This window comes from Thermobia domestica, chromosome 3 (genome assembly GCF_964235325.1).
Source record: "Thermobia domestica chromosome 3, izTheDome1.hap1.1, whole genome shotgun sequence".
NCBI lineage: Eukaryota > Metazoa > Arthropoda > Insecta > Zygentoma > Lepismatidae > Thermobia > Thermobia domestica.
This window is the reverse complement of record NC_137456.1, coordinates 185745034-185762309: the sequence shown is the minus strand read 5'-3', so window position 1 is coordinate 185762309 and position 17276 is coordinate 185745034. Positions and strand designations below refer to the sequence as shown.

Sequence of the window (17276 nt, the reverse complement as noted above, 5' to 3'; positions counted from 1 at the left end):
ATAACCATTTTTGTTTTATCATTAACCAGCACAAAATTAAATGGATCGCTCCTTACGACTACTGCTTTGACAGAATTGTTAAGGACAAATGTGTCACTCCTCGAGTGTAACTCGACTGCCTTTGTCAGGTGTGCTCACTGTGAGCATAGCATTTGTGCAAGTCATTCACTCTTTTCTGAACTACATATTGATTGTACTAACTGAGGACTTTTCTGGAAGAAAGACCCAAGTTCAATTATGCCTCAATTCCAGTTTGGTCATTTTTCCTTCAATTAGCAACTTGTTCATGCGATAACAAATGCTGGTTAATGATAAAGCAAAAATGGTTATACCGTTAGATTTACGGTAAAATTTGCTATTAATAAGGTGTCAATGTTATGCGTTTTGCTTAAAACTTTTGTCTAATTCAAAATGGCGGATTTGAACATGGCCGCCAGCAAGGCAACTCTTACCATAGACCTAATATTTATCCACCTGCTTTTTATTTAATTCTTATCATTAACACAAAACTTACAAGGTGGGGTAAAGGACTAATACATATGCTGCAACAATATTTAATTTCCCTGTAACTTTTTACCAATTGCACGTAATTCAAAATTAACGTCACCATTGTTATTCTGATTAAGTTTGCGCCTTAAATCATGTATCATATGACCCTATTCATATTTTAAAAACTTAACCTTAATTCAAAATGGCGGATTTCAAGATGGCCGCCGTCAGGTATACCCTCACTATATGACTTCCCCCTAGTTCTAATATGTACCCATATATTTGTTATTCACCTTTTGTCGTTACAAGAGGTCTTACAGAGCTTTTACCTCCAACTGTATGACAACTATTCTGTACTTGCATGTGATGTTCTGGTAGCTGTATCTTCTAAACCCCTGGAGCTTCGCACCTATAACTTCACTGAAATACTGACCACATGTAGTACTACTTTTTCATATGTGTCTCAGTCAGCAACTCGATTCACCCAAACGTAAGGTTTACTTGTGAGATACTTTTCCTCAAATTGTTAAAAAAATGGTGTAAGACACAGTGATACGATGAGCATTCACAAGTGAGTTCAATTGTGTCTTCAAATGAATATATAAATATTGTTAATTTCTTCCTTACTTCTTATTTCTTACCTTGAGTTGAACATCTCTCGCATTTTATAACATGTTATTAATATACAGAAGATTCGCGTGAACATGCCAGTCGAAAAGCTCTTGAAATATTACACTACTATAATAGATATTAGCAATTAGGACAGTGGTAAGTTGCGTATTCATATTTTATGATTTTAAACTTTTAATTATATATTCCAGTAGAGAAAATTATCGTTTTTCGGATGTAGACATTATGTGAGTTCCCTTGAATTTTATTTATGGCCCTCTGACTGGGACAGAGGTGTAGTGACCTGGAAATATTTCAGTTCTTGCTTCCATTATCCTGGTACGACTAAGGAAAACCTCCATCAGAATGGCAGTCCGAGCAGGCCACTTTTGTTTCAATTCACTTTTAAAGCGTGGGTGCAAGTATTACTTAAGCGCAGCCGTTACATGGGTATATACGGTCCACTCCTGGTTGTGATTTGTAAAAGAAAATATGTCAAAGTGTGAAGTCCTAACGCTAGCATGCATTTCTGTTTGCTTAGGGTGATTGCTTTTACGTGTAATGAAGGTACTTCAATTAATTTATTTGAGAGAGAGAATAAGGATAGGTTAATATAGAATTCTTACAGCATTATTTTATTTATTTATTTATTGTGTATTCCAGTTGATGTAGTATGTGGTTCGGCAGGATCAAGAGATACATCCACAGATGTAAATATCTGCAAAGATAGCCAGATAATAATCAGTTAGTCACACATCTTTTATGACCACAAGAGTGAGCATGTGTTTGGTAGGACGAACTCAATGTAAACATAACTCATATTCTTTATAACCTTATTTAATGTACTCATTTGATACCACATTCATTCAAATCGGCTCTTGGACTGTTATTAAACTCTTCTACGTGTACGTTATCAGGCATGGCGTGGGGGACCCGGGTTCGATTTCCAGCGGGAGCTCATGTGGTTCGGATTCCACGTTAATCAGTAGGTCCACGTCTCATATAGCCTCGCTGCTGAAAGGGACGCTAAACTAAAAACCAACTCTACGTTATCAGGCAGGACGGTCGCCCTGCAAGCAAGGCTTTAAAAAGTAGATCGACTAGTGCTTACGCTTCTAGAATACAAAAAATGGCATTTCGGCGTTGTTCGTTTACGAAAACTACGAAACAGATATGAATGAAATTTAAAACATTTGTTTTCTGGTAGAAAAGATTGCAAGTGACATCAAAATAAAATTTCCATGTGAAAAATTGTTAAAGTTGTGAGGGGTTGAAAATGAAATTCTTTTTCAGGTAATCACCAGAGATAGCAAAAAAAAAAAAAAAAAAAAAAAATACTGCACCCATTTCGACGAAATTTGGAACATATGTGTACTTTTACACATACATGCTCATGCTAGTTTTTGTTTTTCGTAGAAAACAAGAATTTCTTTTTGTAAATTTTTGAAATAAAATTCGTCTGGTTATACGTATTCACGTTTATGTGATCTTAACATAAGTGATATCAAATTATTTTATAGTTTTGCTTTTGTTGTTTAAGTTTTGTTTTATTTCAAATTCTATGATCACAAGTACCTTGTTCTAGGACTTGCAGAAGATTCTGAATAGTTCACTGCAAGGAAAAGAAGTATTATCTACGCACAAGAATTTGGGACATCTTAATAGCAGAGCTCGCAGTTTATTAACAGATGTCATCGTTCGATATATTGGCGCAGATAAAAGGTACAGATCGTTTCGTTATATTTTGTGGTATCGTATGTTAAAGATAATGTAAATGCAATAGGCTTAAATATTAAGTAATTGCTGTCCTATACATTTATCGTCTTCACTAAGAATTCCGAGTAGAATCTCGTTTTCACATGGCACATATTCGACGGTATTGATTGCGTTTATCACCGTGACAGTATTTTTCACTTATGATCTATATTACAAGTATGTTTGTAGTTGTGTTTTTAGGATTAATTTGGTCTCAAAATGCATTGAAATTATCAAAACAAAAGTTCAAACGCATTAATTCGTTAGTTGCTCATTGTGGTACACAACAATATGGATCAGTTGGAATTTGAAAGTGTTCTGATGACTGCATAACACCCTTTGGATTGATTAATAGCTGTTTGCAGTAACTTGGAACACGTTGAGTTGTATTAAATATTACAATTCGTTTATTTGCCTGACAATGAAACTAAACATTCACTTCTTTCTTTAGTGCCAGTGTTACAAAATTTATAAACAAGTGTTTTTTTCCCTCCCCAATGGAGCGTCGTCTCTTAATATTTATTCAAGCTTCTATGGGAATTGCTTTGTGAAATTTCATTTTCTGTCTTACAGGATCAGTAGACAGTCATTCATTTCAATAAGTGAGGCGATTGTACGATTGTTTCCGGCTGAAAACAAGGTTTGTGTAAAATTCAGTTAGGTGAGGGAATTCTTGTATATTGCTATTTCTTCGTTTTTCTTTGCGTTCACTGGAAAAAATTTAAAAGAAGTGGAGTATTTTATGATTCTTTGAAGAGTGTTCGGAAACCATACTGACAACTTTTGGAGATAATAGCTGATGTACTTCTAAGCAAAAATGATCCCATAAGAATATGTTCAATTTTCAACGGTCTGATAGTTACAGGTTGTTAAATATTTTATACAAATTTGTTCAGGACAAAATTTTATTACTCATCCTGTATGTACTTTAGAGAGATGACGCATGGCGTATTTGAACGGCAATGGAAGTACCTTTCCACTGATGTATATATGACGATAGTGGAGTTGGAAGGGAAGTTGTGGAGGAAGAAAAAAACTTTCTTCATTTTAATAAAAGTAGTTCGATTGTATAAGGACAATTTTATTTTTCTTTCTGATACTGTAGTGTGTATATATATATATATATATACAGGGTGGTGCATTTAAAATTTGCCACCCTCTATATCTTTGAAACGATTGCGAATATGAGAAAAGGCAAAAACACGTCTATCATTATTTTAAGGGGCTTGAATTTTGAGCTATAAAAAGTCCACCCCAGGTACCCCCCTATGGAGGTACGTGTGTCAACTTGAAAATTTTAAATGGCAAAGATGGTCGAGTGATATATCGTTGGAAAGAATGTGAACCCGAGCCATTTTAGATGGAGTCAACATAGGGACTTGAAACTCTCGGTAAAATATTTCTCTTGTCGAGACCTTTCCAACGATATATCACTCGACCCCCTTTGCTATTTAAAATTTTCAAGTTGACTCCAGATACCGCTATATGGGGTGTTTAGGGGGAATCTTTTATAGCTGAAAATTCAAGCCCCTTAAAATAATGATGGACGTGTTTTAGCGTTTTCTCATATTCGCAGTCGTTTCGAAGATATAGGGGTGGCAAATTTTAAATGCACCATCCTATATATATATATATATATATATATATATATAATATAAATTTTGCGACATTATTCAGCATAAAAATTGAAGTTGATGCGTAATTTTTTGTCGTTCCTATTTGGCGACAGTGTTGGCAACCGTGTTTCTTGAAGCTCTTGGAAGAAAGATATTTTGTTCTGAAAATTAGCTTCATGAGGCTTCTTCCAACGCAACTATCGTCACGTGCCATATACCCTTGGAAAGGCCATTCTGTCACCATTCAAATGCATCATAGATGACCTTTAGAAAAAATACAGGATGAGTAATACATTTTTGTTTTGGAAAAATGTACAGAATGGTTACCAACCTGTAGGTGTCAGGCCGCTGAGAATCGGATATGTGTAGAAGCTTTTTTGCTTAGAATTACATTAACTATCATCTTCCGATTTCGCCGGTATAGTTTCTGAACACCCATTGAAAATTAGACTTAATTGTATTAATATTTATTTTATCATTGTCTTCAGAACAAGGAGAAATTTACAATTTAACTTACAAGTGAACGTTTTTCATAACTTATCAGAATACATTTTTCAATGCTCATTTTATTGAAGTACTAAAGGAATCCAGAAAAAAAAGAAATTCCAATATGTCTAATTTACAGCATATATATATACAGTGAAACTTGTATAAGACGGAACGTCAAGGAACAAAATAATTTTCCGTTGTATGCAAATTCGAAAAGTTAAGTTCTGTAACAATAACTGCTGGTAAAAATAATCTCGTAGTACTATACCTAGGTTAAAATGGTTGAGGTGAAAGATTAATTAACACAAAAATGTATTTACAACATAAACTCAATTTACAAAGTGAACTTATTTGAATAAGACAGACGCTTAAAGTAGAAACTACAAGTATGTATTATTTTATTATGTATTTCCTCTCACATTCCTCTTTACATTTTCACCGCCTTTTAAGGATTGTTTTCATTTTCTGGGTTTCAGTGTTGGAAATTTTGCGTTTGCAACATTTGAAATGAACTTTATATTTTACAAACATTGTCTCTTTTTCTCTCTTCAATAATCGTATTGTGTCCTCCAAAGTAACAATAACATTTGTTTTTGCCGTATTTGTGCACAACACTGGGCACACAAACACGCCACACTGAAACCACATTTTCTGCAGCAGAAACAATGGAAATTTTCAACAACTGGTCTAAATTTCTACCATTTTTTTTCAAAAATGACCTAATTCTTGGAAATGCATGTGTAATGACGGAGTAGCAAGCAGTAAGTCTTTAATTTATAAAGAAAGTTTTGACAGAAAAGTGCTTATGTGTGTATCAACAAAAACAGGAAACAGGTAACTTAAATAACATAACTTATCTCCATTCTTGTTCACGGCCGAAAGATCTTAACTATTGAAAACAGAAGTTCAGTAGTAACGCCAACGCAGAGACAGACAGACCACAGTGCCCCTACGTTTCGAGCTGGCAATCAGTTAAGAGAAAAATCTTTACCATGTGGCAAATCAGACAGAGTTGCCGGGACTAAAAACTATTCATCTTCGGCAAATTTCCGGTTTATATAAGTTTCGTTTGAAACAGGTTTCCATGTATTTTGTTTCTCTGTGGAAATAATATAGTTTAATTGTAATTTTGTGTTGTGCAATAGGATATCAGGACTGTATATTATAACAGTGATTTGTTTTTCAAATAGCATACTTACTACGTCCCCTATAAAGTTGCTCAAGGGAAGAAGGTTTTGGCAAGAGGGAAACTTTGGGACAGATATTGCAACACAAGAAGGTATTTGCGGCAAAGTGGTGTTTTGCCTTTGAGAAACCGGTGTGCAGCTACAACTTCTACCGAAGTCGATTTAGATGGTTCGTTCATAGTTCTTTTTCATTTATTTACTTTCATGTTCATAAATTCTGTATTATAATTTTATCAGTACATCACGGTGCATAGTGTTTTATGCTATCTTATATTCAGACAAGGATACAAAACTTCCTAAAAGAGATGCGTGCCGATTTTTTACAACATGGTTACACATATTCACGTATTATGGTCAATCAACAGATTCACAGTTCAAGGGCACTACCTTCATTATTAATCAACAAATTTCCGTGAATTTGTGCAATCAGTATATCTGCTGTTCATCTGTGTGTAAAACTCTATCACTGCTTTCATATATTAACGGGACGTTTTGTAAATACATGTTCCGAACACCTCATATGACAATTGTGTTCAGAAGTATAATACTGTCTGTTTCACATGTTTATTGAAATATTATTTCTTGTACTTCTGTCCTAGAAATTAATACATATGTATTTACGTATACTGAGTATGTACGTTTCTTTCCCACTGAATTATGTAGATGGTGTCCTTTATTTTCAGAGTCCACTGATGAATTTGCCGAGGAAGCTCTCACGTGGTTGAGAAATAATATAGAGCCATGGGAGAAAGTGTGTGATCTGTGGAAACAAACGACATTAAATCGGAGAGCAAATTACATTCAGTCAGAGAAGGATATCAGCTCCTACTTCAAGGAATTTCCTGCTTTAAAACAGCCTCTTGGATACACACTTGTAAGTGTAGTGATATTGCTAAAAAGTTTACATCTTTCTATTATTATTTTGTGAATGTAAGCGAAGAAAGAAAATACCTTTATATTATTTTATAGAAGTGTAATTCCGTATCACAGAACGAACTGTACTTAAAGGAAAATGAAAAAAAAAAAAAACGTGTAACAAAATTTAATGAGTTAAAAAAAAATCATGAACATAAGGGTCTTATGTTGATGCTATATATAAATTGCGAACACGGCAGTTTTTCTTTGCAAAAAAAGCACCTAGCATGAGGCGAGAGAGTTTATAAATGTTTTTCGGTGTATGAAGTTGTACCCTGTCTTGCACTATGTTTCGGAGTTTTTCGGTTCTAATTTTTTCCTGTGAGTAAGCTGATAGACGAGATGGTGCATCTTGTAGCAGGTAGAACGTTTAGTAATTCTGAGAAAATCAACCGGATTTTCAGTACACCAAATCCTGTATAGATTCAGAAATAATGAAAAATCCGAGTGAAAAAGTGCGAGTGGGCCGAAAATAGATCTTTTGTCTTCGACGTACAATGCCAATAAGTTAACCTCTACGCTACCCAGCCCGCTCCCCGATCAGCCCCACATCCTCACTCTTGTTGATGGTGTTCCTATGAAAACATTTAATAGTTTATTTTAATTTACAAATATACCAGCATCAGCGGCAGAAGGTTCAGAATTATGTAAGCTTACGTTAAAGACACGTTTTTGTGTAATTAAAAACCAACCAATGTATAAAACAGTTACCAGAAATTAGATAAAATACACGTGCAGTACATGCGCGCAAAGATTTAAGAAAGAGAAAAAAAGCTTGTAAGAGCTTTCACCTTTTATGGCTTTGTTAGGCAGGAAGAGAAAGACGAAAGTGGAAGAAGAAAGATACAGAGTAAGACGAGTTACGTCATATTTTTGGGGGGGGGCGGTGGCTCAGTGGTAGAGCGTTCACCTCCGGTGCTTGGGGTCCCGGGTTCAAACCCTGCTCCCGCCGTGTGGACTTTGTGGTGGACAAACACCGTGCTCGTGGGTTTTCTCGGGTTCTCCCACTTTCTTCATTCCACCATTTCATTCATCTATCATCATCACCGTCTCCTTTAGCCTAACCGGCATAACCGTGAGACGTAAAACTCAAAGATTTCATTTCATTTCATTTCATTTTGCCATATTTCTGCTAGGTGCTATGGTGGTCATGTGATCACGTGACTGCTGTCAAGTACTCATACGAGAAAGTAGAGAACCTTGTGGAGAAGTCACTGTTGGTATAGGTGCGGTCCTTGTGTCTTTCTCTATTTCTTATTCCACTTTCGTCTTTGCGTCTTTGTATGACGACTCCATAAATGCGAAAGCGCTTGGAAGTTTGTTTTATATTTGCGTGTATTTTATCAGTTCCACTCTAAGTAATTGTTTTTTACATGCCTACTTTGGGATTTCTTTTTCAATCAGACATAGTATTTTCTGAAAATGGATACTATAGTGGGGTGAATGCCATTGATGTTCATAACTTGACTAAAAACGCTCTGTTGAAACAAAGATTATTTAATGAACTTCAAAGAAAACTATACTACCAAACTTTTGTATAAAGAGAAGAAAGCATAGAACATTATATCATCAAACAGCGTTAGGTATATGTGACAACAATTTCTTTTACTTTTCAGATCGACATTGATTTTGGCCAGTTATATCCTGGGAAAGATATAACATTTTTTTCAACGTGGAATGCAGACTTAAAGAAGATTCAGCATATACTTACCACGACCAAACGAACAACAAATGACGGAGCCACATTAGTAGAACTTTTGCTGCAGGAGAACATCAGGGAAGGTAATTATTTTTCTTATTAAGGGGATCTTCTACCTCTTCGTTTATGTTTCTAACTTCCCATTTGAAAACATGTAAATTTTAATATGGTAATTTCTAACAAAGTATTGTAGGTAATGACTTGAAATTTTTAATACAAATAGACAAGACCCATATAAATCCAACCACGGTCTCCAATTTACGTTACATGCGTTAGATTAATTGCAATATATTCTTCAGTAAGTTTGGCAACAGAGAATAAAAAGTATGCTGCAGAGGGAAGAGGGCTGACCATCTGTTTGCTTGTTAGCTGCTTTAAAAAGGACGCTCTTACCAGAAAAATCACGTTGTGATTCTCACTTCTCAGTGGTTAGAATGGTCTGGACTGGAAGAGCCCAAAACCACTTCTTTCTTCCTTTCACGGTTTGTTTGTTTCTTCCACCCCCTGCTGTCACAAGAAGACAACTTGTTTCGGAAAGCATTTTGAATTAGTAGCGAAAAGCCAAACGAATGACACCACGGACGGATTAAAGGGAGGGGCGGTCACTCCCTGCGAGAACATTTGAATACTTTGAATAATCGGAGTAAGAAACTAGAAATTGCGTAATCTAATAAGAAAAGTTTGTTGAAGTATACAAATCAAGACGCATTTTAAGTGTCACAGCATTGTACTCTCATTCCCTCTCCTCCCAATTCCCTTCTGAAGAAGTTCTCTTTTGTTTCTCTGTTCCATATTAGCCTTTACACTTACACTTTCATTATCCAGTATTGATTTTTACCATACCATCTGCACAGAAGGCGAATAAGGTTTACGAGTCCTTCCTGCCCCCTTTTTTAAAAATTGCTAATTATAATAAAATTTATCGAAAACAATTCATCTCGATGATAGAGACTTATACACATTCATTATTGCAATTTTAAAATAAACTCGCCGCCTGTCGCGTATGCTAGCGATCTAATATATACAAATAGATGAAAAGTTAGTTTGAAGCCTTATGTATTGTTTTTCTGTAAATAAGTCCGAATTCATATTTGTTTCTATTGTTGCATCGACAAAAGTGAGTGCCAAATCGATTTAGGCTCGTTGGTCTTTGCGAGGTCCCTCAAGATGCAAGGCCGTGGGCTGTCGCCCACCACTTGAAACGCCTCTGTACTAGAGGTCTGCACGTGCTCGGGCCTACAAAGAATGTATCACTTCGGGTCCAGGAGGGGTTCGGGCAGTAGCGTCATTTCAGATTTGGACTGGGGGGCCAAGACCCCTTGATATATGTAAAATTTCGCGTTTTTCACTGATTTACTACTATTCTATTGATAAAATCTATATAAATCTCAAACTCAGGGGATGCAAATGCCTCTCCCTGTCCCCCTAAATGACGTCCCTGGGTTCGGGCTGTGAATTTTTAAATATACAACCATATTTCTCGGACTTTTTTGGGCCTAACTTTGTAAATATAGTGTAAAACGATACAAATTGCACCGTTCTTTCTGGAGGCCTTTAAAACACAACTGCAAAATCAAACCTCGAATTACTGTAAATAAAAATACAATTTTGCATTAATAATTAAGTTTCTGCAATTCGGGCTTATTTCGGGCTCATTTGATTATCACAAGCTCGGGCCGGGCTCGGGACCTAAATGCTAAGACATATTTTGGACTCGGGTCGGGCCTCACATTGTAAATTCACGGGCCGGGCCCGGGCTGAAAATTCCGGCCCGTGCAGACCTCTGCTCTGCATCCACACACATTCCTTCCTAGACCAGAAAATCTCCTCCCCTCCGCATCGTCAATAATGGTAAATTTTTTCCTCGTATATTTGCTTATTATTGTAAGAGAAGTTCAAACCAGAACTCTAAAATTTGTTCGTTCTCTGGGGTAATGTGAGTAATGAAAATTAAGAAAGATATGCGTAATATACAAATGTCAGAAAAACTTGATATCAATTTGAATAAACTTTTACGTAATGTTTATTTTAGAAATAATAAACTTATGCAAGTATATCGAGGCATCTGAAATTTAATGTTAAATAGTGGCGAGTGAGCCAGAAGGGGCGTGCACTATTCAGTTAGTCAAAGAACTCATATATGTAGCTTGAAAACTACTACTATTTAAACCAATATTGAATTAGACAAATTTGATCACTCTGGCCAAGAGAAGGCGTCACCTTCTATGGCCCGCCCATCGCATGATGGGAATGAAAGACAGAGGAAAAAAAAGACAAATTTGTAAAAAGTAGGATAACCATAATTGGAAATAGTGTGTGTATTTTTTAAGGAGGAAACCCAGAAGTACATTCTCGATATAATAATAATAATAATAATAATAATAATAATAATAATAATAATAATAATAATAATAATAATAATAATAATAATAATAATAATGATCATCATCATCATCATCATCATCATCATCTTTCTCACTTCAATCATAGGTTGATGCGCAAGAAGGAAATTTTAAAACTTTTCTCTCCCCTGGGAGAGCTGTTTTATAATTTGACAAGGTCTCTTCTTCGTAACTGCATCTATCTCTGGTCGGGCCGCGGTGGCTCAGTGGTAGAGCGTTCACCTCTAATGCATGGCGTCCTTAGTTCGATCTCAGCTCGCACCAAGTGAACTTTGTGGAGGACAAACACCATGTGTGGGGGTTTTCTCGGGGTTCTCCTGTTTCCTTCCACTTTCTGCATTCCAGCATTTCCTTCTTTTCTCAACATCACTAGCTCCTTTAACCTACCAGGCATAACTGTGGGACGTAAAACTTATAGATTTTTCTATCCTTGGTCTTCCACTTCCTGGTTTTCCTTCTGCCTTTTCCCCTATCAACACGGTGATCCAATCGCAGTACCGAATAAGATGTCCAAGCATGTGTTTCTTTTTTTTCCTATTATCTTCATGATCTGTCGTCCTTCATTAGCTTCTTTAGTACGTCTTCATTCCTTTTCCTTATACAGTATTATTATTATTACAAAACCACTAAGAATACTACACAACAATTACTAAGAACATTTTCCTTCTTCCTTCACAAGTCTCTTGTTTATGGTCATTTCGTCTTGTGTGATAAGGCGGACTTCAGAACACAAAATTGCAACGCTCCAGATTCCCTCCCCAAATTATCACGCGGTTCGTATGTCAGTCTTCGAGTTTCTTCAAAGAATGTTACATTATCTGCTATGAGATCTGGAAACGATCTCCATTGTATAACTGCTATTTCTATAGAGGCAGTGGACAAAACTGAGGACAAAGCTGCCCAAAACAAGTTTTTGACAAAAAAAAAAAAAAAAAAGGAAGAAACAGAGACAACATTTGTTTTTAGCCAGAAGCGCTCATAAATCAGTACCACGTGACGCGAAGACTATTAGGGCTAGAGGTTCAGCAGATAGCTCTCAATTCCTGGAGAAATTCTATCCTCTACGTTGCCAAGTGTAAACGGAAGTATACATTATAATTAATCTAAATTGATCTGGGGCATTAAATCAAAAACAGAAACCATGAACATATAGGTATTGCTGTTGGAAAATATAGAAAATTTGGAGACGGTAAGTGCAATACCTTGTTAAATATTCACATAGAAATATCTACGTGTTATCTTATAGGGATCCTAAAACACTTGCAAGTGGGTAGACATCCCCTTAAAAGAAAATATTGCACTCAGATCTACTATAACTTGAACTTCCGTATGCGAAAGGTGTATGCCACAAAAACAACGGTTTTAAACAAGAAATTGATGTCTCTCAATATTTATGTAACAACAGTTTAACAGTCTGTCCCAGAACAGCTGTAAATATATCTTAAACTCGTTAGATTATTAATAAAACTTGCAATTTTATTAAAACTCTGACTTAAGACCGTGAACTACGAAAGCAAAATCGTGTATAATAATACCGTATTTCAGATTGCGGAAATCTCACTTTTATTACAAAGGTGGGCTGAAAATTTTTGCTTGTTGTTTAATATATCGGGTTATAGTGAACATAATTTGAAGAAGAAGAAAACAAGAGCATATTGACATGTAGGGTTCAGTTCTGAAACATTACTTGTTTACATAGTCACCTTTCACTTCCACGCACTTCTCCAACTGCGCATCATACCTTCAATGGCGTCGCGGTAGAATGCTTTGCCGATAGAGCAACACCACAATCGTATCGCACGGTGGACATTGTTCTCTGATAAATAGTGGGTTAAGTGTACATTCAGTTTAGGAAAGATGCAAAAGTCACTAAGTTTAAGATCAGGGCTGTATGGAGTGTAGTGTATCCAAGCTTTAATATTGTGTCGGTGGTCAACTTTCCGGTGAAGAAAGGCTCCATTCTCAGGTCTGACGCGCGTCAGTCGAACTTTCAACTTCTTTAGTGTTCGATGTACCGCTCGTATACCTTTAGTAGTAGGGGCCCCGTTATATCTAGTCGAGTCAGCAAAAATTTTTGTGACGTCATAGGTCAAAGGTCAATGACCTTGGCCCGGGGTCAATGACCTAGGGGTACCTAGGACCACCCCCTCTAAATTTTGGCAGGGGTACCTTGGCCCACCCCCTAAATTTTGGCAGGGGTACATAGGACCACCCCCCTTAAATTTTGGAAATTGCCAAATTTAAAAATTTGGTGTGGTAGCCTAGGACCACAGTATGTACCTCTATCAGTATTGGGGGGTCTATGTCGTTCCCTTTTATGGGTAAAAAATTGCCAAAAATTGAATTTTCGGAGGTTTTTGACCTAATTTATCCCCTTGGATGAGGTGTTTTTTACCCTATATGGTTATATGGGCGTATACAGGGGTTCATTAGCTTTCATAACATATGGGTATATTAATGCACCCCTTGAAAAATTTGGGAGGGGTACCTTAGCCCACCCCTTAAATTTTGGAAATTGCCCAATTTAAACATTGGGTATTATAGTACAGGACCCTAATATGTATCATGATAAATTTGGGTGGTCCACCTCATTCCCTTCTAGGGGTACAAAATTGCCAAAATATAAACGTAAGCAATACGTTGTACCACGTGTTTGGTTTTCGACCTAATTTATCTCCTTGGATGAGGTCCTATTACCTTATATGATTATATGGTCATGTATAGGGGTCCATTCCTTTCATAAGACATAGGTACATTTGTGCACCCCTTTAAATTTTTGGATGGCCCACCCCCTAAATTTTGGCAGGGGTACATAGGACCACCCCCCCTTAAATTTTGGAAATTGCCAAATCTAAAAATTTGGTATGGTAGCCTAGGACCATAGTATGTACCTCTATCAGTATTGGGTGTCTATGTCGTTCCCTTTCATGGGTAAAAAATTGCCAAAAATTCAAATTTCGGGGTTTTTTGACCTAATTTATCCCCTTGGATGAGGTGTTATTACCTTATATAGTTATATGGGCGTATACAGGGGTCCATTACCTTTCATAAGATATGGGTATATTTGTGCACTCCTTTAAAAATTTGGGAGGGGTACCTTGGCCCACCCCTTAAATTTTGGAAATTGACCAATTTAAACATTGGGTATTATAGCACAGGACCCTAATATGTATCGTGATAAATTTGGGCGGTCCACCTCATTCCCTTCTAGGGGTACAAAATTGCCAAAATATAAACGTAAGCAATACGTTATACCACGTGTTTGGTTTTTGGTCGATTTTATCCCTTTGATGAGGTGTTATTATCCTATATAGTTATATGGTCATGTATAGGGGTCCATTACCTTTCATAAGATATGGGTATATTTGTGCACTCCTTTAAAAATTTGGGAGGGGTACTTTGGCCCACCCCTTAAATTTTGGAAATTGACCAATTTAAACATTGGGTATTATAGCACAGGACCCTAATATGTATCTTGATAAATTTGGGCGGTCCACCTCATTCCCTTCTAGGGTACAAAATTGCCAAAATATAAACGTAAGCAATACGTTATACCACGTGTTTGGTTTTTGGTCGATTTTATTCCCTTTGATGATGTGTTATTATCCTATATAGTTATATGGTCATGTATAGGGGTCCATTACCTTTCATAAGATATGGGTATATTTGTGCACTCCTTTAAAAATTTGGGAGGGGTACTTTGGCCCACCCCTTAAATTTTGGAAATTGCCCAATTTAAACATTTGGTATTATAGTACCGGATCCTAACATGTATTATGATAAATTTGGATGGTCCACCTCGTTTCCTTCTAGGGGTACAAAATTGTCAAAATATAAACGTAAGCAATACGTTGTACCACGTGTTTGGTCTTTTGGCCCAATTTATCCTCTTGGATGAGGTTCTATTACCTTATATGGTTATATGGTTATGTATAGGGGTCTATTCCCTATCATAAGACATAGGTACATTTGTGCACTCCTTTAAAAATTTGGGAGGGGTACTTTGGCCCACCCCTTAAATTTTAGAAATTGCTCATTTTATATATTTGGTATTATAGTACTGGACCCTAACATGTATTATGATAAATTTGGGTGGTCCACCTCGTTCCCTTTTAGGGGTACAAATTGCCAAAATATAAACGTAAGCAATACGTTGTACCACGTGTTTGGTTTGACCTAAGTTATCCCCTTGGATGAGGTTCTATTACCTTATATGGTTATATGGTTATGTATAGGGGTCTATTCCCTATCATAAGACATAGGTACATTTGTGCACTCCTTTAAAAATTTGGGAGGGGTACTTTGGCCCACCCCTTTAATTTTGGAAATTGCTCCTTTTTACATGTTTGGTATTATAGTATAGAACCCTAATATATATTACTATAAATTTGGGTGGTTCACCACGTTTCCTTTGATGGGTACGAAATTGCCAAATTTTAGTACAACCACGTGTTTGGTTTTGGCTCAATTTATCCCCATTGGATGAGGTCCTATTACCTTATATGGTTATATGATCATGTATAGGGGTCCATTCCATATCCTCTTAAATTTTGGAAATTTTCCAATTTAAACATTCGGTATCATAGTACATGACCTCAACATGTATCATGATAAATTTGGGTGGTCCATCTTGTTCCCTTTCATGGGTAAAAATTACTAAAATATAAACATAAGCAATATGTTGTACCATGCGTTTGGTTTTTGGCCCAATTTCTTCCCTTTGATGGGGTTCTATTACCTTATATGGTTATATGGTCATGTATATGGGTTCATTTCCTATCATAAGACATGGGTACATTGACGCACCCCTTGAAAAATTTGGGAGGGGTATCTTGGCTCATCCACTCGGTTTTAGAAATTGTTTTAATATAAGCATTTGGTATCATAGTATAGGACTTCAATATGTACCACTATAAATTTGGATGGTCCACATCGTTCCCTTTCATGGGTAAAGAACTACCAAAAATCGAATTTCGGAGGTTATTGACACCTATTTAGCACGTTATATGGTTTATTACCTTTATATGTTTATGTTCCCTTTTAAATTTGGGAATTATCAAATAACAAAATTCGGTAAACGTTTTCTAGGACCCATTGGTGTTCCTCTTATGACCAAATATTCAAAATTTAAATGTTATTGACCGGCTTTATTATTGAATAAGTACAGGATTTATTACTTTTTTCATAAGACACAGGTGTATTTGTGTACCAATCTTAAATTTTGGGAGGGGGTACATTTCTTATTGTCATATCAATAATTGATAATTGTTCTTTGGGTAAATCATTGTGATCACGTGATCAGTTATTGACCTATGATGGGATTAGGAGTCCAGGACATTGGTACATTGAAACTTTGTAGGATAATTTGAGAATGCGTCATTGGTATTGATTATTACAGCCAAATATAAACGTAAGCAAGACGTTGTACCACGTGATTGACCTTGATGAGCTAGTGTACAGGGATACATAGCTAACCTTATTGAAACTTATGACTCATAGTCTTAAGGGAATACATGCTACAACACTGGCAAAGTTATTGTTGATGCAATTTGATTGGCTGATCACTATCTTTCGTGCAATCTGATTGGCTGATCACTATCTTTCGTGCAATCTGATTGGTTGATGAGTGTTAAATCTTTGCTGTATTCAGTTTTTAAGTTTTGTTTTACATTTAAAAATCTTGTTTTCGTTCAACATTTTGCACTCAATGATAAATATGATCAAAACCGTTTATTTGTTAATCGAATAGTTAAAAACCGGATAAAGTTTGACGGTTAACCGTGAAACGTAAAATTTTTTAGTTTGAATTTTTTTTTGCTTGCAACATTTTGTTTGAAAATTCTTGCTTTCAAATTTTTTGTTTGAATTTTTTGTTTCAGAATTTTGTTTGAATTTTTTTGACAACTTTTGTTTCAAAATTTTTTGTTTAAAATTTTTTTGTTTGAAATATTTTTTGTTTTGAAATTTTTCGTTTCCAAATTTTGTTTGAAATTTTTTGTTTCAAAATTTTGTTTGAATTTTTTTTGTTTTGAAATTTTGTTTGAATTTCTTTCGTTTGAAATTTTTTTTGTTTGAATGTTTTTTCGTTTCAAAATTTTGTTTCAAAGATTTTTGT

General features: G+C 35.8%; 1 protein-coding gene across 2 annotated transcripts in view; it reads left to right on the top strand.

The window, feature by feature from the left end:
• LOC145680897 (uncharacterized) overlaps positions 1-17276 on the top strand; it is a 46262-nt gene that overhangs the window by 17577 nt on the left and 11409 nt on the right. For both annotated transcript variants that reach the window (XM_081752057.1, XM_081752056.1), the window contains exons 3-7: positions 2684-2820; positions 3427-3493; positions 6149-6314; positions 6829-7019; positions 8677-8842. In XM_081752057.1, the coding sequence (XP_081608183.1) occupies positions 2684-2820; positions 3427-3493; positions 6149-6314; positions 6829-7019; positions 8677-8842 (727 nt within the window). The remainder of the gene's footprint in view (positions 1-2683; positions 2821-3426; positions 3494-6148; positions 6315-6828; positions 7020-8676; positions 8843-17276) is intronic.